A 23,588-nucleotide genomic window follows, 5' to 3' on the forward strand; every position below is an offset into this window, starting at 1 on the left:
CCACCGGCTCACCTTTGTTCCTCGCTCGCGAATTTTTTATACCCTGAAGACGGAGGCGATATGTTCCTCCGAAACATCGGTTTAAACAATATCTACACTTCGCCACATCTCAGAAGACGGCATTCTTCAATCATCACCGTGGAAACCGCAAATCTTCATTTATTTACTTTGGCAATAGACATCAAAACTGCATGGACGTGTTTTGTGCCTTGGAAAATGTTTACTGGTACTGACATGCGAAGACGCGTCGCGCAGCTGTCGCAGTGTATTCTCTGCAGGTTCAGTTATGGCTGATACGTTGATCTTTGGTGGACCTGTACATGCAAGGCCGTTTCGTCCTATGCTTGTTCTTATCGCAATACAGTGAAGCTGCAGGAAGGAGCTCTTCGCGAACTGCAAGTCACTGGATAAGCCATTAATACTTTCTTCCGTCCACAACGCCTCAACGCTGCACAGCTGTCAAACCACGTACTGTAATGTACTATTTATGAAATGCTTTTCCTACGCTTATGACGGCCTCTGTGGTCTAGTGGTCAGCGTTCCTAACTACAGATCCAGAGGTCCGGGTTCGATTCCCGGTGCTACCAGATGTTTTCTGAGAAGTAGTGCGTCTGGAACGGGTTCCACTCAGTCTCGTGAGGATAATTGAGGAGCTATTTCATGGAAATAGCGGCTCCGGTCTAGAAAACCGAAATTAACGGCCGTGGGGATTCGTTGCGCTGACCACGCTACACCCTCTATCCGCAAAAGTTGGCACTAAACTTCGCCGACAAGCGGCGGTCGCTCGGTCGGTATAGTTCGCTTACAGACTAAAATAATGGAGTTTTTTCCTCCGCTTATGGAAGGACACTGCACATTATACTGAGGATCTTTAAATTTTATGTAGGTAATTAGCAGAATTCAGACAGACTGTAACAATTTTCGATCCAATGTTAAAGTTAATAACCGTTAATGTTTTTTCTGTGATGTAAGATTCTATGTCCGGTTTCAACATGAAAATTGAATGCAGGGGAAAATGTAAATTTATGTATTTTATTAAATAGTTCGCTTGCGGACTAAAACACGGAGTTATTGTCTATCTCTGGTTTCGAACCTCTCCCTGGCAGTTAATGTGAATGCTCCAGTACCCAGACTATGTTCACTTGTAACTCTGGCATGTTTGTGATAATAATATAAAGTAAGAGGAATGAGGATGGTAACTGTATAGCAATGCCAGTAGTCGCAGTGGCCGCGCGGTCGAAGGCATGTACTGTTTTCGTCCGCTCTAATACTGGGATCGTGGGTTCGAATCTCACTCAAGGCATGGATGTCTGTGTATGCGTTTATTCTGTATTTGTGCTGTTCTGTGTGTAGGTACCAGCCTTGCGACGTGCTGATCACTCGTCCAAGGAGTCCTACCGTCTGTGCAAAAAAGATTACGAAACTGAAGGAAACTAGGACCGAACAAAGGACTGTAGAGCCTTTGCTGAAAGAATGAAATCGCAATATTAGTCTATTAAAGAACATAACTGACTTTACGGCAGTGAAGGTATTTCTATCGCCACACAAATTCTACGTAATCTCACAAGTTCCTCGCACCATATTCCGACTATAGGTCATAATCACGTGAGTCAGTATGTTAAACATTTACATGGCCTACTTACTGCTGCATGTTGGTACAACTGATGTAGTGAGCCAAGGACAATCTCCCTGTGTTATACTGTGTCGATAATGGAACTAATAATATTTGCAACAATGGTGTAGTATGAATATTTCAAAAGGATTGTAAATTAAATTTGTATTATTTGTTTCACCTTCACGGTTTTATGAATCTTGGTACTGTATTTTCCGCTGCATACTCCGTTGTTTTAGTCCGCAAGCGAGCTATACCGACCGAGCGACCGCCGATTGTCGGCAAATTTAGTTTCAACTTTAGCGGATGGAGGGTGTCGCGAGGTCATTGCAACGAATCCCCAAGGCCGTTAATTTCGGTTTTCTAAACCGGAGCAGCTATTTCCTTGAAATAGGCCCTCAATTATCCTTACGATTCTGTGTGGGCCCCGTTCCAGACCAACTAGTTCTCAGAAAATCTGGTAGCGCCGGGAATCGAAACCGTACCTCTGGATCTGTAGCCAGGAACTCTGACCATTAGATCACAGAGGCGGTCTTGGTCAGTATACTCGTATACTGAAGTTTTTCTGGATGATCTAATTTCGTATCTCTATACTCTGAGTAATCTGAAATGAAATTTACGATTCTTAAGGAGCATTTTTAAATGCTTTTGTCCTATAAACACAGATCTGAGTGAGATTTACGAAGAATATTTGACAGTGAAAGAGTTAACTATATTCCAAATTTTGGGTACGGCGAATTGGGATTTTTCTTCCTGGAGTCCACGCTTCAATATCTCTGTGAAGGATACCTCGAAATTCGTGATTATAATAAAATCAGTTCGGAGCAGTAGTGCATGTATAATTCAGTAGGGCACTGTCTTTGACAGTATCAAGGAAACAAATCACTTCAAACCTCAATTTACGTTTTAACGCGAAACATTTGGTTTGAAATCTCGGTAAATATTTTACTAGTCTGTCTACTTACTGCCAATGCCAGCTGATGTTTGAAGTCACGTACTGAAGTATGAATATTACATGCATGATTTCCCAGAGACTGGTACCGCCAGTTCGCATGCATATACCACAACATGGCGATTGGGTTGCAGTTGTGCGAAAGCTCGAGACTTGCAGTAGGGGAAGGGGGAGCCCTGGGTTCACATCTCCGCTGGGATAGTGGCCATACTGACCGAGAATTTTCGTGAGTTTCTACAATTCCTTTAAACAAATTCCAGGATAATAACTTACTAGGTCACGACCTTTCCTTCGAATTATTTAAAATTCATTATTCACAAGACATCCTACTATTCGACATTATATAATCTTGAGACTAGTACCATCGTAAAACACATTACAGAACAATGGCTGGGCTAGTTTCAGTCTCAGGGCTTTGAGAGGAACCAAGGCAAGGTGTTATCAGGATATTGGTAGTAGGATCAGCACAGAAATGTTTTCTCTTCCTGATCCTAACTATTGTATAGATATACTAAAGCAGTTCAGAGTGCTTTATATTTTTTCTTATTCTCTCATTCTTCGAGAAAAGAGAATACATTAGCTGATAAGGCAGTATTCTCTTACAATTCAAAATAAATCTTGAAATAACGAATCTTCATTTGTGTGCTGGGTTTTGTTTGAACGTGTTTATGTGTGTTATTTGTCTGTTGTCTTATTGTATTAAGGTGTGTTATTCTCAAGCGGTTAGTCGCTGGCTTCCCACCGCGGAGACGCGGGTTCGATCCCGGGTCTGGTCAAGTGGGATTTGTGGTGGACAAATTGGAGCTGGGGCGGGTTTTCTCCGAGCACTTATGTTTCCCCTGCCAATCTTCATTCCACCAAATTCTCCATCATAATCACCCGGGGCAGACTACAGTAGGCCAATCAGTGGCCGCCGTGCCGAGTGGACCCAGTTGGACTCCGCTCCACATTAAGCTAATAAAAAAAAAGTGTGTCCTTTGTTTGCTGTCTTATTGCAGCACCACTGCCACCGGATGAAAACCCATTTGCAGTTAAATAATAATATTTTACGTATTTTGCACGACTTTCTGCTTATTAATTCTGCAGAAAATAATTGTAAAATGGTTTGAGAATTTAAGAATGATGTATTTTTTCCACACTTATTGTATAAATGTTGTGGTGCATAGACCTGTTGCTAAATAATGACTCTGTAAACATCGGCCGTTGCTAGGTAACGTCCGTAAAATAGAGGAATTGCGTTTTCTATGTGGTCCGCGCCGCGACTCTTATGTAACGACGGGGTAAATACGCTTCTACAACAATGGAAGCTGTTTTCTATGGGGTCCGTGACGATGAGTTATCTTGAAGACAATAGCCATTGTGGAGAGCTGTTACCAAGTAAAGACTAGTGGAAATAAATTGAGAAGACATAGTGCCGAGTGATTTGTAGTGTGGAAATCGGCAATAGTGCAATAATTATTTGTAGTTACGACCTGTATGTGGTCAATAAATCTATTCACCAACCCAAACCCCGTCTATAGTCACTAATACAGTTGACAATATAAACCCATATTAAAGAAAGGCAAATTGTATGCATAGATATATTCGGAGGGACCAGTGTTGACGAGTATTTGGTTTCATGTTTAAAGTTTTATGCTGCACGCTGCTAACAAATTTTGAAGCCCATATTCCACTTTTTACAAGAAAAGATGTGATGGAGATGGTTTTCTTATTGCTAGTGGGGTGGGACTAAGTCCCTTGTACTGCAGCCACTTCTGGCCTATTGTACCAGCCCCAGATGATAGGTGAGGGTGATTGTGGAGCAATTGGTGGAATGAAGATTGGCTGGGGAAACCGAAGTACTCGGAGAACCCCTGCCCCAGCGCCTTTGTCCACCACAAATCCCACTTGACCAGACCCGGGATCGAACCCGGGCCGCAGCGGTGGGAAGCCAGCGACTAACAGCTTGAGCTATGGCGCGGCCGATGGAGATGGTTAGTGTTATGATGATGAATTTTATACAAATGACAAAGGATTACTTGTGTGATATCCCTTACCTTGGGAAGTTTATCTTCCGGTGGTTTCAGATGTATTCCACCCACTTCCACGATATTAGGCACAAGAGGTCGAGGCTGATTCAGAGTGAAGTGAGAGTTAACAAGAAACAGACTTGTGTTCTTCGCGATATCCGACAGAGGAGGCAGCGATTGTCCGAAATATTTCTTGGCGATCTCGTAGGCAGGCTTTTCGAACATGAAATAATACACCACTTTGAGGCCTTCCTGGTAGAGCATATTGATAAGCCTTTCTGAAAATGACATCTCGTAACCATGGTACAAAAAGTGATTCCCCATGTAAGATGGATTATCAGGGTTGCCAAACCTCGCATGTGCCCATGGCATCATTACCGAACTACTCAAAGCAATGAAAGGAGTGTTTTGTCTGTAAACGTATCCTAGCAAGCAATCCGTGTTGAAGATTTCGGTGATGATCAGATCGAACTTCTCATTTTCTGCGATGAATTTCTTCATTGCAGGAAACTCCAGTGTGTTTTCACAGTTGACGTAGCCCATGTATGCGAGGAAGCCAACAGTCGTGTGAACATAACCTGTAGCAACCACGTCCAGAGGGATCTGACTCACAAATTCTGGCATGGATCCGACGAGACTGATATCTCTGTAGTTTGGTATTGGAGTCTTCTGTGGAAAGTGGCTGACCATTGTCACCTGGTGGCCTTTAGCAGCTAGCCCCTTCAGTAGAGCCTCAGCCATGATGAAGTGACTCTTAGCAACGTGCGGGAAGAGACATAGGATTTTGTAGGCATCTGTTATGTAGAAGCAGCACATCAGCAGGATCACCATCACAAGGCACTGCATCTTTGGTGATATCAATGATAGACAAGCTTCTGAATTCAAAATCCTGTAAAAATGAAGAATCGCAATTTTCTTACTTGCACAATATCCTGCGAAGTGTTTCATAACAGACACTTTTAGCATTGGTTCAGAAATTATCAGACACGTCTTTTTTTCCTTGGCACTACAGCCCCAGTGGGCTTAGACCTACCTCCATGAACTTCTCCGTTCACTTCGGTTTTTCTAGATCTTACACATTCGGTAGGACTCCTTAGGCGGGTGATCAGCTCGGCGCAAAGCCTCACTACCTGTACACAAACACAGAAAAACGCACACACACAAACTAAACATCCATGCTCTGAGTGTGATTCGTACCAACGATCCCGGTTTCCGAGCGACCGAAGACAGTAAATGCCATCAGAGAGATCTACATTTAGGAATTCTAAAGATCAAAGTAAAAAGAAGTTAATTTAGTCATTTCTTATGTTTTTACCCCACGAGACCTCTCACTCTGAGGGAACAGCATACATTATCATTCAGATGAAGAGCAACAGGAACAGAAAAACAATGAAATGAGCCAAGGCACGTTGGATAAACTTAAGATTAAAGTAGCACTAACAGAATAATTTAAATTCAGAAAAATTCAGACGGGAATAAATAATGACGTACAGTAATACAGTATTACATGGAAGGTGAAATGATGGGATAATACGAGATCCAGTCAAGACAGGAATCTATTAATGAAGATTTAAGTTCCCTTACATTTAAGCGTGGTTGACGGTGGTTATCCTGATTATGGTGGGAGCCAGGATTGCGCAGTTGGTAGAGCGATTACCTACTGGCTTGATGAACAAAGGGGTCGAGTTCGAGTCCCGTTAGAGGCGAGAATATTCTCCCCTCTACGTCATCCAAACCGATTTTGGGCCTCACCCAGCCTCGTATCCAATGGGTACAGAGGGCTCTTCCTCCGGGGTAAAACTTCCGAGGCGTGAAGCTGACCACTCATTTCCAACTTGATCGAGGTCAACAAACATTGATCTCTACATCCACTCCCCCATACGCCTTCATGGAGAAGTGCTTAATTAGTTAAGCACAGAGACAATTTTACGTTTTATGCTAGTAATGGAAAGAGAAATGTTTGTTTACATCCATGTCGATACTCTTTAATAAAAACAGGCGAAGAAAATGAACGTGGAAATAAAATAATTTTCACGTAACTTAACTACAGACCGTACCATAAATCAGTCCACAGATACAGTCATAATCTGTATTAAAAAAATGAAATTTCGAATATATAACTGATGACTGCCTAACTGTTCTAATGGCAACTTGGTCTGTATGTTCATATTTATGCACTATTACTCAACCGACTCTAGTTCAGGTGTTCCATAAGCACCTCAGATAGTGTTCGGTACACTATACGTGTTCTGACAACAAACTTCGCGAGCTTCGATCATGCAATATCGATATATTGTCTGCTCGAACCTCAAGGTTACCTATCAGAAAACAAAAACCTCAACGACTTGACACTTTATCGAGTATGGTTTAACTGCCGGTTAATTAACCGGCACAGTAACATTGCCAATATAATTAATGATTCTGCTTGTGGTTCTCAGCCAGTTCACTCGATTTCATAGCTCACAGAAAGGTCGTTCACTGAAGGTTTTGGCCAATCAGTTTTGTTGCTTGGGTAGAAAAAAATTATGCAGAAGCCTTTCGGAAAGCAACTAATGCAGAGGATATGAGAATGGGAAAGCACAAGGGAAGTAATTGTGGGCATATAGCCATCTGTTTCTACAGTTTTCTGACTGGCTTTTGTTTTGTTTGTGTGTTTCTTCAATACTACAGAAATTTGTTTTAACATTGTTGACCGGTTAGTGGCTCGGCGCTTCAGGGCGACCGGTGTACCATCGAGACGTATAGGAATTCGCCGATGAATCAGTATGCTTGATAGCCGATAACGTTTTTATAATTATGGGAAGTTGTTAACTTTGTGGACCGCTTGAAGTCATTATGTCAAGACGAGCAGTGCTGTTCATGCTTGAGAGTTTGTTTATGACTTGTCAGCAATAGGTAGCAGTTATCAGCTCCATTAGCAGTTTGTTCTTAGTTAACAGTTGGTGAGAAATGTGATATGCCATGGCGCTCTATACTTCAGAGCAACGCGTATTTCTGCATAACAGACAAACAATTCACAATTTGGTGAATAAACTTATAAACACGCGGTAGAGTAGTTGGTTGAGGCATTATGCTACAAGCCGGAAGGTCGCGGGTTCAAGTCCCGATGAGGTCATTGTATTTATTTTCAATTGACCTAATCCTTCCGGCCGCACTATGTCCCAGGGGTTGTCTCAGGCTCTAATAGAAATGAGTACCAGGAATTAAATAATTTTCCTGTGTAGTAAAGTGCGGCCGGCGAGAAAACCTTACCGCCATCTTTGAGCCGATTGTCTTGATCAGGGGTCTCCAAATTTTTCGAACCGCGGGCCACATTAGGTAATTCAGCACTTTCACTTTCAACATATTTTTATACCAGACATGTTTTTCCTCCATCAACTGTCACGCACTGCAGACGGTTCCAGTCCAAATTATATTCTGTTAGTGTTTTTTGTATTTCTTTGAAGATATCATCTCCTGTTGTAGTGCCATGCATGTTCTGAAGTGACGCTAATTCTTGTGTGCATTAAGTTCATCGCCGACGCCACGAAAAAAATACTAATAGTTGAGAGGTATTACAAACATCAGTTGAAATCTATGAACAAGTATGTTTTTACCAGTACTCGTTGGAAAATTAGTTTAATTGGCGCATTTCTGCACAATTCTTTGGCGGGCCGGATAAAATCACATCGCGGGCCGTAGTTTGGAGACCCTTGGCCTAGATAATGTGGGACCCTCAACGTCTCACAGCCCTATGGGCCTTCACGGCCTGTTACAGGGATAGCTTTACTTTTTTTTATTTTACAATTAATTGCTAAAAAATGTACAGGTCATTCTCGGACAATTCTTTGCAGAGTTAGCAGAAGTAGGAAGGCTCTATGACTGGTTTCAGCAAGAACTTGCTACTGTCCACACTGCACGTGTATGTAAGCAGGCTTTCTCCGATGTCTTCAGGGGCATAATTATCAGCTGTGTATTTGGCCAACAGGTTCGTCTGAACTTAATATTGTGATATTTTCTTCTTGTGTTTGAAGGATTAAGTTTATAATAGTAACCTCCGAAGGGAAGAACTAAAAGAAAATATTGGTAGGGAAATAGTAAATATTCCTGCAGAACTTCAAAAGGTAGATGGGAACCTCTTCCGCCGGTGCGAGGAATATCTACATGTAGAGGGACAGCATTTTTAACACCTGTGAGCACAGATAAGAACGTTCCTTCATTCTGAACGTTATCGGCCGTCAGTCATGCTGATTTATAGGCAAAATTCGTATGTGCTCGCAGCAAGCGGGGCACTGCCCCCCCCTACCGAGGCGCAGAGCCTTTCGTCAGGTCAACAAAATAAAAATCCTCCCTGTATTATCTGGCAGGGGCACTAAGAAATATTTCAGGATGAAGGGAATGTGGAAGCAGTGTTTTAAAGGCTAGCAGCCTTTGTTAAGAAATTATTTTATTTTGCAAAAATTGAATGAAATAAATTAACTGACTGTGGTGTATGGCTACCAGAGCGCATTTTCCTTTCTCCTGAACTACTGAACCGAACTGGTGTTTTAAGATTTAAAATAACGTAATTGGACAAATTCAATTTTTTTCCTGTAAGTCCGGTCTAATGTTTAGTTTATGTTAAGTTCAAAATTAGCATCAATTTTATTCAGGAATCTGATCAACTTATGAACAATTTGTGAGCTTCATAAGATAAAAAACATTAAAGCCAATAAATTTAAATTGAAACATTCCTAGATATGGTTAATGTTTAATGAAACATGAATAAACCATGATATGTAGGTATTGACTGCCTTCTAGCGCACACAATCTCACATTCACTTCACTACATGTTTCGGCATCACTGTGCCATCTTCAGGTGTGTCACCTACGTTAAACTATTGCACTGCTCGCCATCATGTGTCGTTTTAAATCATTTTATAAACGACACATGATGGCGAGCAGTGCAATAGTTTAACGTAAATAACACACCTGAAGATGGCACAGTGATGCCGAAACATGTAGTGAAGTGACATGTGAGATTGTGTGCACAAAAGACGGTCAACACATATATTATATCATGAACGAGAATCAGTGCAACAGGACGCTAAAATACAACATTATGAATAAACCATTTCATGGCCTTAGAGTGCGATTTCAATAGCACGACTGCTTTGCATCAGTAAAGGTGCCACCAAAAGAAATGCTTATCTGATCAGTGGTGGGTACTAAAAAATTGCAGACAACGCAGTTCGGAAATATTTTGCGAGGCTTAAGCCTTTCTTGCACTTGTTCCGCAGAGGACATAATCAGGCTGGAACAAATGGCATCTGTGTTACATACATCACGCGTGTCGTCTCTATTTCAGGAAGGAGACGAATGCTGAATAATGAGATCACGATATATACAGAAATATTTATCGGTTCGTTTGCAAACAGGGGTTAACGGAGCATACAGCTGAATTCTTCAGACGTCTCTACAATTTCGGAGAAACGTATCTGTGTGTTATAAGACTGTTCACTGTAGAGAGAGATTAAGATAATTGCCAATTAAGATAATTTCATATTTAGAAAGAATGGAAAATTCACGTGCATTTCAGCAAATTAACCCAAAGAGAATAGTACCTGGAGCAATCACGGATGTGACCGTCGGTGTACTTTACGAGTTCTAATGCTGGACGCAATTTAAATCTTTCATAGTTACATTTTCGAAATTCTGGATACAAAATGTTTAAGAACTTATGAACGGAAGGAACCCAGAAAACCTAACTCATAAACAAGAAAATGGCTATGATGAAAATGATACCTACTCACCTTAGAAAAGTGATGAGTTACGTGGCGGAAAATTTAGCTGCAAGAACTGAACCCTCCTCTGAAGCACACGAGACTAGATCTCTTATGTGGAATATTTACCATGATAAGTTCAAAAGATAAGAAAGTCAAGTGTATTACTGATGGATATAAATCGAAATCGTACCTTGAGACGTTGTCTAGCGTCGAACGAGAAGCAATACTTAACGTTCCGTGACACGGAAAATATAATTTTGCTTGTGGGTCTGTATGGGTGTGAAACATGGTCTCTGAAATTAGAGGAGGGAAGTAGATTAAGGGCGTTTGAAACAGGGTGTTGAGGAGAATATTTGGACCGAAGAGAGATGAAGTGACATGAGGTTGGAGAAAACTGAACAATGAGGAGCTCTGTAACTTGTAATCTTCTCCAAGCATAATTAGATGATCAAGTCATGGAGGATGAGATAGACAGAGCACGTAGCACGAATGGGGGAAAACAGGAATGCATATAGGATATTGGTAGGAAAGCCAGATTGAAGGAGACCACTAGGAAGACCATGGGGTAGTTGGGTGGACAATATTAAAATATATCTTAGAGAGATAGGATGGGATAGTATGGATTGGATCGGTCTGGTTCAGGATAGGGACCAGTGGAGGGCTCTTGTGAACACGGTAATGAACCTTCGGGTTCCATAAAATGTTTGGAAATTCTTGAGTATCTGCACAAGTCGTTTCTTCTCAAGGTCTCAGTCACGTGAGTGGGTGAGTGACCCGGAAAGGAAGGTATCAGCTCCATCTCAGGATACCGTTCCGGCATTCGGGTGGAGTGAATGGCGCGTATATGGAAACTACATTCAAGACGGCCGGTAACACTTCCGAAATTGGAATCGATGACGAACAACCCTGATTCTTCTGAGGACTGTAACGAATGAAACGAATAACTCCATGGATCCGAGTCCTCCTTGAGAAGTAGATTTCCAGTCAATAGGTACAGCAATACGCCGCTCTGCATGAAACCAGAAGGCTCGCTAATTTACTGATGACAGCCCGTATGAACCCCACTATAAGTCAGATGAATACTCTCCGTATCTTCTGAACTCGTACGTTTTGTATTCGCACAATCGCCGCCTGCAAGCAATTGCTGTTGTTTATGATAACAGTGATATGGTTCCTTTTGAGATTAAAGTAGATTTGGCTTCGGTACCCTCTGCAGCCATTCCAATATTAATACTGTAACCCCAATTTAGATTCAGTTCTCTTCTATCAATCATTTTTTCATTTAGTTTTATGGGTTTTCTTGGATCAGGCCAAGTGTGTTCTATAAAATGGCATAACATGAACCGTAAAACAGAAACAATTTGTAGCAAAGTTTCAGAAATTTGTTGATTAGCCTTACCAAAAATATGTACGTAACAACTGCGGAGAGGGTGGACCATTCAAGTCAGAAAGTATATTGCTAGTTCTTATAACTTCAGAAATTAAGAAATGCATTAAGCCAAACAGTGTGTGACTTCAAAGGAATATGTTAAACAACAATCTTATAATGCGTAACACATGTCTGGAGATGAACTTCATATCCCGGAAAGTTAAAATTGTCGAGAAAAGTTTCATTGTCAAGACTGGCTATAAATGTCAAGGAAGGGCGAGCCCTTCGAGACATAGGAGTGTCTGGGTGTCAGAACTTGGCGACTGAGGAGGGAGGAGCCGAATTTTGACCCCTAACCTGAACTGGTAGCTGGAGAACCAACAGAAAGATTAGTAACAAAGTGTCCTTCGGGTCCCATAAAATGCTGGGAAATTCTTGAGTAGTTGCGGAATTGGCGGCTCCTCCAGAAGGGCTCAGCTTCATGAGTGAGTGAGTGAGGCTCGAAAAGTGTTCAGACTATGATGTATATCACTTCGAAAGATGGATAAAGTTCAAAAACCCAGTAATTGGTAAGAGTATTATACAGGGATCTGGATGAAAAGACGGCGAGATGGGCCCTCCTTCTGGTTGCTATTCATCTAAGGACGTAGAGGTGAGAAGAGAAAATGGTGGAGGTTGCGCAGTGTGAGAGTGGGTACTATATTTAATATTTTGTAATTTTGGGGAATTGTGATGATAAATACCTGTGAGTGAAGAGGCAGATCTTTAAGTCGTGAGGTGGTAGGTGGAATAGTGTGTAACAATTGTGATTTAAAACCTGTGCTTTGTAAATGTACGTGTGTCCGACATGAAATTGGAGCTGAGTTTAATTAACAGTTTATCCTACCGAACATCATCCGACTTCTTTACGTCTCGGTCGCTTAATCAACCGGAAATTCGCTGAGATAAGATTCCGTGTCTACTGGCAAGACCAGGCACACTTTGTACTGTCTCTACTTGAGACCACGAAAACGTCAAGTCACTGGAGACAGCACGCAGGTAAACCGGGGGAGACATGGGGTGCGCCGAAGTAAGCAGGCCAATTGCAATTTTGTGACACATTTTAATAGTAGTATACTATCTATTCCAATGCGTCCCTTTACGATGCAGTAACATTTCACAAACATTTATCATGTTTCGCTTGCCTTCTAAGTGTCCAACACATATAAAATTCTATATTTATTTACAAATAATTTAAGTACTGAAGTTTCCTACTTCGTCATTGGTCACTACTTTCTTTTAGTTTTTCTAAACCTTGAAGTATTTTCCTCGGCGCTTTGTTCTCTATCCCCCCCACCAATCTATATTTTCCCTTACGTTACAGCATACAACATCAGTTTATGTATTTTTGTAGTTTATTAATCTTTCAGAACTTGTACAGTTGGCAAGCCTTGCTGTAGATCTCTGTCAACATGGCACTGTGCGTACATATATTCGCGGATGGAGACGACGACTTCCGCATATGTACAGCAGCTGTGACTATATCAAATAAGCGTAGATATAGCAGTAGTTTGAAGGATAATGTTAAAAAGAATCTTAAAGAAATATATTAAGGTGTGGACTGAAACCATGTGGTTCACAATAGAGACCAGTAGCGAGCTCTTCTGAATACAATGAAGAAATGTTCGGGTCTATAAAATTCTACAAATGTCTTAATCTGTTTAGCAACTATTAGCTTCTCAAGCATCACAGAACAGGCACGAAGGAACCGAACAGGCCTGTTTATTCCTGACTTGGACGGTATTCAACATCTCTGATCCACTTTCCGTTCGGTTCAAGTTCGTGTGAACCTTGCGATGTGCTGCCTCTGTCATGTTCTGATCACGTGTTATAGTGGTCTCAAGGTCACTCCACCCATTTCATAATTTCAGAACAATATTTTCGGTACAGTATGACACAAAAATGAAATCCCACTGATTTTGTGCAAAACGCGGTCTGTTGGAAGAGTCTTAATCAGAACCTTAGCGTTGGAATGGCAGTCTACCGCCCTTGCAAACAGTTAGAAGGCGATTTGAAGTAGCGAACTTTTACAATTCTCATGCGCTACATACATTGTGTATTACTCATTTCTGACTTCAAAAAGTTTATAAATAACCTGCTACGCCCAATATATTTATAGCCAATCACTAACAGCTGTTTTGCGTTACGTTACTTGAACAGCTCTCGCGCCCAGAAGTGCATTTCTGTATGGTCAACGCCCCCAGTGCGACTTCTAACACTGTTTTTCCACGTACTCTCGTGCATATCTACGACTTCACCGTATGGTGCTCTGACCGACCTGGAACCCCCGTTGTATTATTACGGATGTCAGATTCTTGTCTGTTTTATATCACTGTAAACTTGGCACAAGTAACCTTCTTCGTCCAAGAGCAAAACAAGAATCTTAAAATCGTACCAAAGATGCAAACCTTACTTGTATTAAAGTACATAAAATGGATGTATAACACGCAGGTCATTTCTGTCATATCTACAAAGTTGCTGAATGGATGAATTTTAATTATGCAACTTAAAGATACTGAGCGATTGAAATTATTTTTCCGATACAAGTGGGATAAAAAGATTTATTTTGCATCAAATTTATATAGAAACCATTGCCTTTCCTTAGAATCATCTTATCTTAGAACAAATTTCAGTATTACTTGCGTAAGATATTGGATTCATTGTTATCTGCAATCTTCATTTGGAATATTATTCGGTATGTTGAGTGTTTAATGCAAGCAAAACGATGCACTTGGCAGAGTCATTAAGTTCGTGGAATGAGGTTTTATCGCATCATATTACAAGGTATTCACATACACTTAAGCAGATCCACATCGCCCCTCAAAATAGTTGCCGTTGGCCGCTAAACATGTTTTCCAACGTTGATATAGCTGCCGAAAACACTGCTGAAACTTCTTGACAGGAAATTCCCGTACGACGCTTTGCGGCCATTCCACGAACTTATTGACTGCAGTAGTGTATATGCAAAGCTAACAGCTCGGCACAGCAATTCCTATCTTAAATGTAACGAAATGTTACTGTTTGTTTTTCTTTCTGTTTGAAGAGACTATACACGACGTATGTAATTGTTAGCAATTGATGTTAGTAGTTTAAGAATGCTGTATTGAAAGACAAGCAAGATGATGTGATTAAACAGGCCTACTTATCTAGTCTGCAGTGTATATATATATATATATAATTACTGTGCCGCATGGATTCTGACGGGATATGGTTTGAATAAATAAATAAAAAACTGCTGAACTAGAGAAATTGTATATACGCTTCAGGGAAAAAATAAGAAGATATAAATTTTAAACGTTTTGCAACATGATTTTCACTCTAATTGCTAAGGACGTATCTTGAAATCAAGTTCACTGGGGTCCACATTTCTAGATCATTAATGCTATGTTTCAAGTAAGAACAAATATTTCTGGTCAGAAATCAGCGAGGCCTTCCTTGCTATTAGGCATAGTGTCTAACATAAAGCTTAGTAGCGAATGTGTCAAGAGGTTTAATCACGAACGCTACCCAAGTATACTCGTAAGAAATACAACCAAAAGAAACGACGGTCAGCGAAATTGGTTATGGTTCCGTATGTTAAATATGCTATACGCCATGGTCAGTCTTGAATATACCTGAAAGTACATAGTTCCTGTTATTGCGTAATGAAATGGAAGAAAATCATCTGAAAGACGAGTCAGTCTTTTCGGTTCAGATATAACCTCACAAAAGACGGCACATAAAAAGAAGGCTACTTTTAAGGAATCTGCACATTTAATGATCATCTAAAGGTCATCACTCACAGCTCACACACACAACTGAACACAAATTGTTTAAAGAGAAATTATGCAGCACTGCAAATCATTATGACAATCACATGTAACTTACGTCACCAATGCTCCCACAAGCCTCAGCACACGCAGCGCGCCCGCGACTGACTGATTATTGTACAGACCAGACTTTTGTGGGTCTGTTAACGGTACACTCGCTGCAGGTAATTATGACTCCTGTTTACGTGTCCAGTAAAACGTGCATGCGTCTTATTATACAGGCTAGGCCTGTGTAATTCCGCGAAAATACAGTTACTGTGACTAAAGCTTACTATTAATTCCGACACACAGATAATGCAATGTACGTGTCTCACTGTGTGAGTCTGTTACAATATAGTTACTGTGACTAAAGCTTTTAATTACTTCCGACACATAGATAATGCAATGTATGTATCTCACTGTGTGAGTCTGTTACAATGCAGTTACTGTGACTAAAGCTTTTTATTACTTCCGACACATAGATAATGCAATGTATGTATCTCACTGTGTGAGTCTGTTACAATGCAGTTACTGTGACTAAAGGTTACTATTACTTCAGGCACATAGATAATGGAACGTATTTGCCTCACTGTGCGAGTCTGTTAGAGTACAGTTACTGTAACTAAAGGTTACTATTACTTCAGACACATAGATAATGGAACGTATGTGTCTCACTGTGCGAGTCTGTTAGAGTACAGTTAGTGTGACTAAAGCTTACTATTAATTCCGACACATAGATAATGCAATGTATGTGTCTCACTGTGTGAGTCTGTTACAATACAGTTACTGTGACTAAAGCTTACTATTACTTCAGACACATAGATAATGCAACGTATGTGTCTCACTGTGTGAGTCTGTTACAGCACAGTTACTGTGACTAAAGCTTACTGTTACTTCAGACACATAGTTAATTCAACGTATGTGTCTCACTGTGTGTCTGTTACAGTACAGTTACTGTGAATAAAGCTTACTATTACTTCAGACACATAGATAATTGAACGTATATGTCTCACTGAAAAAGCTACGCTTGTGTGACTCGACTTGTGTTAGTATCGATATATACAAGTACTTACGTTACAACCCACATATCTCTCTGTATATAGGTTATACATGTGTTAGTCTGTTTCGTGTACTGAGTAGACAACTGCTGTGACTTTCGGCACCTGTTCCTTAGAACTCATGTCTCTGTATAGAGACCTAAAGCACATTCACGACCTGTCACGATGAATTTCGAAACAATGTACGAAGTATGTGACATAGTGTACATGAAATAAAAATTGAATGGTGTCAATGGAAAATAAATGCTAGTTTAGTGAGAAGAACTTGTGCTGTGTAGTTGGGTATCAACAGAATACTGAGATTTCATCGCCATTTTCTGAGTCTAGTGGAAAACTTTGGCTCATTATCATAAAGGAACATAAGCGTGTTGTGCTTATTATTAAAAACAAAACATGTTGAAAGACTACTCATATCTGTGTAAATCTTTATTTAGAAACATTCTCTGGATGAAACACCGTAAGAAATTGCTGAAGAGTGTGAAGAATGAAGTGTGTAAAAAAATTTCACTGAGGTTCTGTAACTGAAAAATGTCTGTGTGAGATGTTTAACAGAAAGACTTAAAATATGATTACCAACATCAAGACGCAGAAAACGCGTGCCGAAGGTCTCCATTTATTGATTAATTGATTATAATGTTATCTTTAAACATTTTTGGGGGTAATTTCACTGACAAAATCTATGGAAGAAGCTTACGAACTACCTAGAAAAACGTAACTACAGATTGCTTCCACGTCCATTCGATTTCATCATCCTGTAGTAATTTTGTAACAATTCGTTGGTTTAAAGACGCTTTCCAGCTGTACAAGTTCAACGTCTAATTAAAAGATAGTATGGTTAGTCAATTGACACAGAAAAAGAAGTATAGCGAAATGGAGCGTTTTGATGCTGTCACAAATATTTTCTGCGTGAACGACAAAGAAAGTCTAGATAGCTTTTCTTATGATTGTGATTCGGCCTCGGGACCTCTAAATACGAAGAGGGAATTCTCATACCCAGAGTAAGCTCTAGAACGCGCCTTGGAAGAAAGGAATAGCGTATGACTGACAAGCAATGAAGACGAAGGTTCATGTACTTTTCTTGTGTAAGCATTTCTTACTTGCATACTCGGATATAAACAACGGAAACAAGTGTGAAGCTAAAGGATAATTTCCGGTTTACAATTAAAAGGTATACCTTAATAGACATGACGAATTTGCATCTGTATAAGGGGTAAACAAATTTGGATTCCTTCTTCATATACATAAAGAAATCTCTCAATATGAGAAATTTGATCTGGGTGTGCTTTTGGTTCACGTGAAACAGTTTTAAGAGGAGACATCCGTTTATTTTCCTCAGGAAACCAGGCCGTTCCGTGTGCTATCGATTCATTTCGGGTTTATATTTCTAAATTCGTGGTGTTGGATAATTAAGTTGGATAGCTCAACTGGTAAGTTGGTCAGTCGCATGGCTTTGTTTGATCTCAGAGGATGGAAAGTTAAAATACTGAATGCAGAAAAATACTCGAAGAGGCATGTTTAGTTCATCTGAAAACACATCCCAGAATTCTTCTGATGTACACGAGGAAAGTCATAGTTATTTAACAATTCTGTGCTTCATTAACGACGCCTTCTGTCTTGTCTACAGAACGGGGTGATTTGTGTATTTGAAAGGGTTTGGGGAGAAGTGATATTTGAGCATCTCTTTTGAGGGACTGGCGGAAAAGACGAAAAGCTTCAATCCATAGAGTTGTTATCCAGAATAAGATTTGAACCTTGGATTTTCCTAATACTAAACAGAAATCTAACCGATACCAGAGACATCTGGTAGCCTTATGTTCGTCAGTTAACATAGCGTGTTCTCTAGGTCAGATTCCGCTAAAATTAGACAGTTAATTACTCGAACTCCAAGGAATGGACTTGAACTCGTTAGGCCATCACTTACAAACTACGTACATGGGGTGGGAAAAATAATGAAAACACTAAGAAAGTGAGGAATAGAATTTGTTTGTGTTGGCTACATTGAAAGAATTTCAGTTGGTCACTCTGAATGTACTTCCGTTTGTTCACACTCTGTAATGCTCGTGTCACTTCATTAGTGATTATGTTGTGACAGTGTGTGCCAAAGAATCAGAAAATTGGAGACTTGTCCGACTTCTAAAACGGACAGATTATTGGTGCGCGTTTAACTGGAGCATAAGTGACAAATACCGCCACATTATTTGGTGTATCGAGAGCGACTGTTTCTGAGGTTATGTTGGCATACACGAAACATGGAAAGACAACATCGGCGAAAAAGAACACTGACAGAAAGAGATCGTCGCACATTGAGAAGGAATGTTTCGAGAAATCACGAAACTATTGAAGCACGTGACAGCAGAACTGAATATTCGTCTTGTGGACCCCGTTTCCACAAAACCTGTCCTACGTCATCTTCACATTCCAACATCCACGGTAGGGCTGCAATTGCTAAACCTCTGGTTACTTCAAAGGAATCCTCAGATATGTAAACGACGGTATCACGACCCTAAAACCTGGACATCAGAAAATGGAAACGGCTGCACGATATGGTCAAATTGGCGTCCTTTGAGGCTGTTCCCTAAATCAGAAAGAGTTTAATTTGGAGAACATTCAAGGAAGCCTACAATCCGGAATTCCTGGTTTCAACAGTGAAACACGGGCAGGTTCTGTGATGGTTTGGACAGCCGTATCGTTGTACAGTATTGTCACGTGTTTTTGTGTTGTGGCCATAGACGGGTTTTGGATTGGTGAATGGATTTTCTGACAACTTATACTCATCACTTGGAACTACAACTAAGTACAGTGCTGTCGCTAATCTCGCACGCTTTACAAATTTCCACAGCACCCACTAAGCCTTTTTCAAGCCTGCTGTTTCTTCATCAGCCTTTCTCTGACAACAGCTTCTACAGTGAAGATTCTTCAGCTTCACACCCTCAGGTTCTACCTTCACAGCCTTCCTTGCAGAACTCAACTCTCAGCTGACAACTGGGTTGCCCCAGTTGTGTTCAAGATACCTCCTCGGCACGCACCACGTAGAAAACACCCCATTTCCATTCTTTACGTAGTCCAACTGCTGCAACTGTCTAGTAACGGGTTACATAACACCGTTTCCAACAGTAACTCTATTGTTGTAGAAGCGTGCTTACCGCGCCGTTGCATGGCAATGACTCTTGTCTCTTTGTTTCTAGGTCTTTGCCTAGCAACGGGTCTATACGCAGTAGTATTCTGTTGGTCCGGATATTACCCTCCACGGCCGAATTACCGCAAGGGGTACGTGGACAGGTTGGGTAATCAGGTGCATCACATGATCCAGAAGTTATTTCCGAGTAACGATGGCGTTTCCGAAGACGGAAATGCCCCCATTCACACAGCTATAACTGTTCAGTCACGGTTTGAAAGGCATGAAGGTGAACTTCATCTTCCCTGGCCAGCACAATCATCAGATCTGAACATCATTGAACTATCCTGGTCAATTTTATGGACTAGAGGAGGGACAGATTCCCACCTCCAAAATATCTCAAGAAACTTGAGATGTTCTTCAAGAAGAATGTTATAAGATTCCGTTAGAAACTGTTCAGTCCATTCTAAGAAAGGCTGCGACTGTTTTGAGTGCAAAATGTGATTCAACACCATATTAATAAAGACACGTGTGTCGTATCTGTACTGTTTCCATTATTTTGTCCAACCCCTGTACTTACGCTGGCGCACAAGACCAGTATCGCGTGTTTTGGCGTATGAATGAAGAGTCGCATATTAAGCGTTCTTTAGAATGAAAGCAACGCCTTGTGTGAAGTAGTGTCTGTCTGGTTGAGACCTGCTGTCAGCACATACAGCCTTGGAAATATTTTCTTGCAATTAGATGTCAGGGTCTTTCATTAGAAGTTACTGCGCAAGTCCGACTCTCGGCCGTATGAATTCATAATAAACCTCAGTACACGTGAGGCCATACAAGGGGATTTGCATTTTATTACCTGAGCCGTGTAACGTATTTGGTTGGGGTGTGGTTTCAGAAATGTCCCACTGAAAACTGTTGGTCCCTTCAGTTTCTCACCCCTATTGATACATAACAAAGCCTAGTTTACGTAAGGAACTGAAGATTCTACTGAAACTCAATTTTTTTTTTAGAATTTCACAGATTTACATTTTATTTCTCCTTTCTTAAGTGCTTTGAAGGAATTTAAGAACACCGTTGGTAATTCTGTATGGTAAGTTCTGAGGGATACAATTTCAGTTTCGTTATTAGTTGTGTACAATGAAAATATATTATGAAGTTCCTTATTACGCGACTTTTTAATCACCCGGTTTCTTCCTCCGTTAGGTTAAATATACTCCATAGCATTTTAATTTGAAATACAGTATTATTCGACTATGTATAGAACAAAAGACAATATTTATGTTTTTATAATTTATCATTATATTTGCAGATAGCCATTATGTTGTTTATATCTTTCCATGGCTTTCAGTTAAATAATTAAACTCATTATGAGTTCATTGAACGTGCTTCTTTCTTTCTCTTTCTCTCTCTCTCTCCTCATTCCCATTTCACAGCATAAGGCTGATTTCTCTGTTTCATGATCATTTTACGGACGGTAGGACTCCTTGGGCGGGTGATCAGCTCGTCACAAGTCCTCTTCCTATTCACAGGACAACATAAACACAGATAAACGCATACACACACCAAATATCCATGCCTTGTGTGGGATTCGAACCCACGATCCCGGCTTATGAGCGAGCGAAGAGAGTACATGCCTTACCGTGACCGGCACTGAACGTGTATGCGCCTGAAATATGCCCGATTGCTGAACACTTCCTTTCATTTCATTCGGGAAAGTTGGTGGATACTCTGCTCTGCGATAATTGTTTTACGCTTGGCACGTTGACATAACGTGAAAGATTTCCACAGTCTCATCTGTGATTGCCTTGTGACAGATACGTATGACGTGATAGTAAATCTCTAATAATCGCTGTTCCATTTAGCTAGTTCACGGACAGTGATCATCCTATTAAGTGCGGAAAGTTCCTCACATTATGGTTAGTTTTACTTTAATTAGAGTACTTAATGTTTACATTGGAACCAGGTGAAGAGAGCAGTACATATATGTAACTCCTGTAGCTCGGTGTCACAATCTGTAAGCCGCGTACCCAAGCAATAACTCTTTCTCCGTGGGCTTTCTAACAGCGTTTTAAAGACTGGGATTACAAAGGGTCGGGCAATGGGTTGAATTGGAAGGGGTCCTAATGCAAATCAGATTCTATCCAGTATTTTCCTGGAGAGACCGAGAAAAAACCATGAAAGACCTCAGTCAGGATAGTCGGTGACCCGGTCGAGATTAGAACCGAACACCTGCCCAAGACAAGTCTAGAATATTACACTTATCTGTGAACGAGGTACCGTCCCGTTATTTTAATTCGTCGAAAGTGTATGTTATTGATTTTACCTGAATATCTTCACCATAAATATAAAAGGAGTCTATTCATAATGTTGTACAACGCTCGCAGCCAAAAAGGAACGACTCCCATGTGGACAAACCATACTATACGCGAGTTTGAATTTAGACATATAGATGAATAATCTTAACAAGTTTTAGTATATACAAATTTTATTAGAGTTGACGAATAATGTACTTTCTAAATAATTTTATGAAAGACACAAGATGGCAAACAATGTAATAACTTAGCGTAAATAACGAACCTGAAGATGGCACTATGTTGCTGAAACATGTAGTAAGAAGCGACATATGAAATTGAGTGCACTACAAGAGGGCCATTACATACATATCATGGATAAAAGGAGTCTTTAAGGTAGTTAACTTACAAATTTACATCTGTGTGCACGTGCAAGCCTGAGGCACTTGTGTAAGAAAGTATAATACTGTTATGTTTTGCCAGATCATTAGTCACATCTTAAAGTAATAAGGTCTATCATGCGAGATTTGTATTAAATTTATAGTGGCAGAAGCGTACAGTTGTATAATAATAATTAAATATCCAAATTGCATTATTCTTTCATTACATCTCATATTTCATTTGAAGAGATAAGCTTACCTACTGCCTTATGTACAAGAGCCATTATTCTTCACATGAAATTGAACTTGTAAAGGAAATTTCCTTTATGCAAAGGGAACAGATATAATCAAAAAAGATATTTGTAGTTTTGTGTATGTAGTTAACAGCATTACAAATTTGGTACTGCTGTACATTTCATGGTTCCAATGATCATAACACTACGAAAGGGACGGAGATCTTTTACCCTTCTACGCCAAACTATGTAACTGAGATATAACACCAAAATACATGTAATTCATTTATGCCGACACTACATACAAATGCTTAATATAACTATTGAATTCATTTTATTTGCATATGTAAAAGAAGGGGGAGGGGCACTATGCTACAAGCCGGAAGGTCGCGGCCTCAAGTCCCGATGAAGTCACTGGATTTTTTCAATTGACCTAACCCTTCCAGTCGCACTATGGCCCTGGGGTCGACTGAGCTTCTAACAGAAATGAATACCAGGAATTAGTTAAATAATTTTCCTGGGGAGTAAAGCGCGGCCGGTGCGTAAGGCTGACAACCTTACCGCCAATTTTGAGCAGATTGTCTAGATAATGTTGGACCCTCAACGTCTCAGAACCCTATGGGCCTTTATTGCCTGGTACAGGGATACCTTTACTTTTTTTATGTAAAAGAATGTAAAGCTATTTCTGTCACAGGCCGTGAAGACCAATGGGGTTGTGAGACGTCGAGGCTCCCACATTTTTTCTAGACAACTGGCTCAAAGATGGTGGTATGTTTGTCAGCCTTGCGCTCCGACCGCCCTTTCCCCCAAGGAAGATTCCTGGTACTCATTTCTGTTAGACTGATCGAACCTAGGGTCATAATGCGGCTGGAAGGATTAGGTCTATTGAAAAATCCAATGATCTCATCGGGAATCGAACCCGCCATCTTCCAGCTTGTAGCATAGTGCCTCAACCAACAACACAACCGGGTGCCCCCCTAAGATCTTTTATTTTTACAATA

At 40.5% G+C, this 23,588-nt stretch overlaps 1 protein-coding gene and 1 long non-coding RNA gene across 3 annotated transcripts in view; one reads left to right on the plus strand and one right to left on the minus strand.

Annotated features, from left to right (window-relative positions):
• The window catches only part of LOC111863368 (UDP-glucuronosyltransferase 2B7), a 23,244-nt gene extending 7,598 nt beyond the window's left edge, over nt 1-15,646 (minus strand). Inside the window, exons 1-2 of one of the 2 annotated variants that reach the window (XM_023849628.2) lie at nt 15,593-15,646; nt 4,601-5,462 (exon numbers count right to left, since the gene is read on the minus strand). In XM_023849628.2, the coding sequence (XP_023705396.1) occupies nt 4,601-5,419 (819 nt within the window). In that variant the 5' untranslated portion in view covers nt 5,420-5,462; nt 15,593-15,646. Of the gene's footprint in view, nt 1-4,600; nt 5,463-5,606; nt 5,649-15,592 lie in introns of those variants that run through there. The other variant, XM_023849629.1, reaches the window with a different exon arrangement.
• LOC111863371 overlaps nt 1-23,588 on the plus strand; it is a 71,533-nt gene that overhangs the window by 12,565 nt on the left and 35,380 nt on the right. The gene's annotated exons all lie outside the window — the stretch shown is intronic.

The sequence above is a fragment of the Cryptotermes secundus genome, unplaced genomic scaffold (assembly GCF_002891405.2).
Source record: "Cryptotermes secundus unplaced genomic scaffold, Csec_1.0 scaffold568, whole genome shotgun sequence".
Lineage (NCBI taxonomy): Eukaryota > Metazoa > Arthropoda > Insecta > Blattodea > Kalotermitidae > Cryptotermes > Cryptotermes secundus.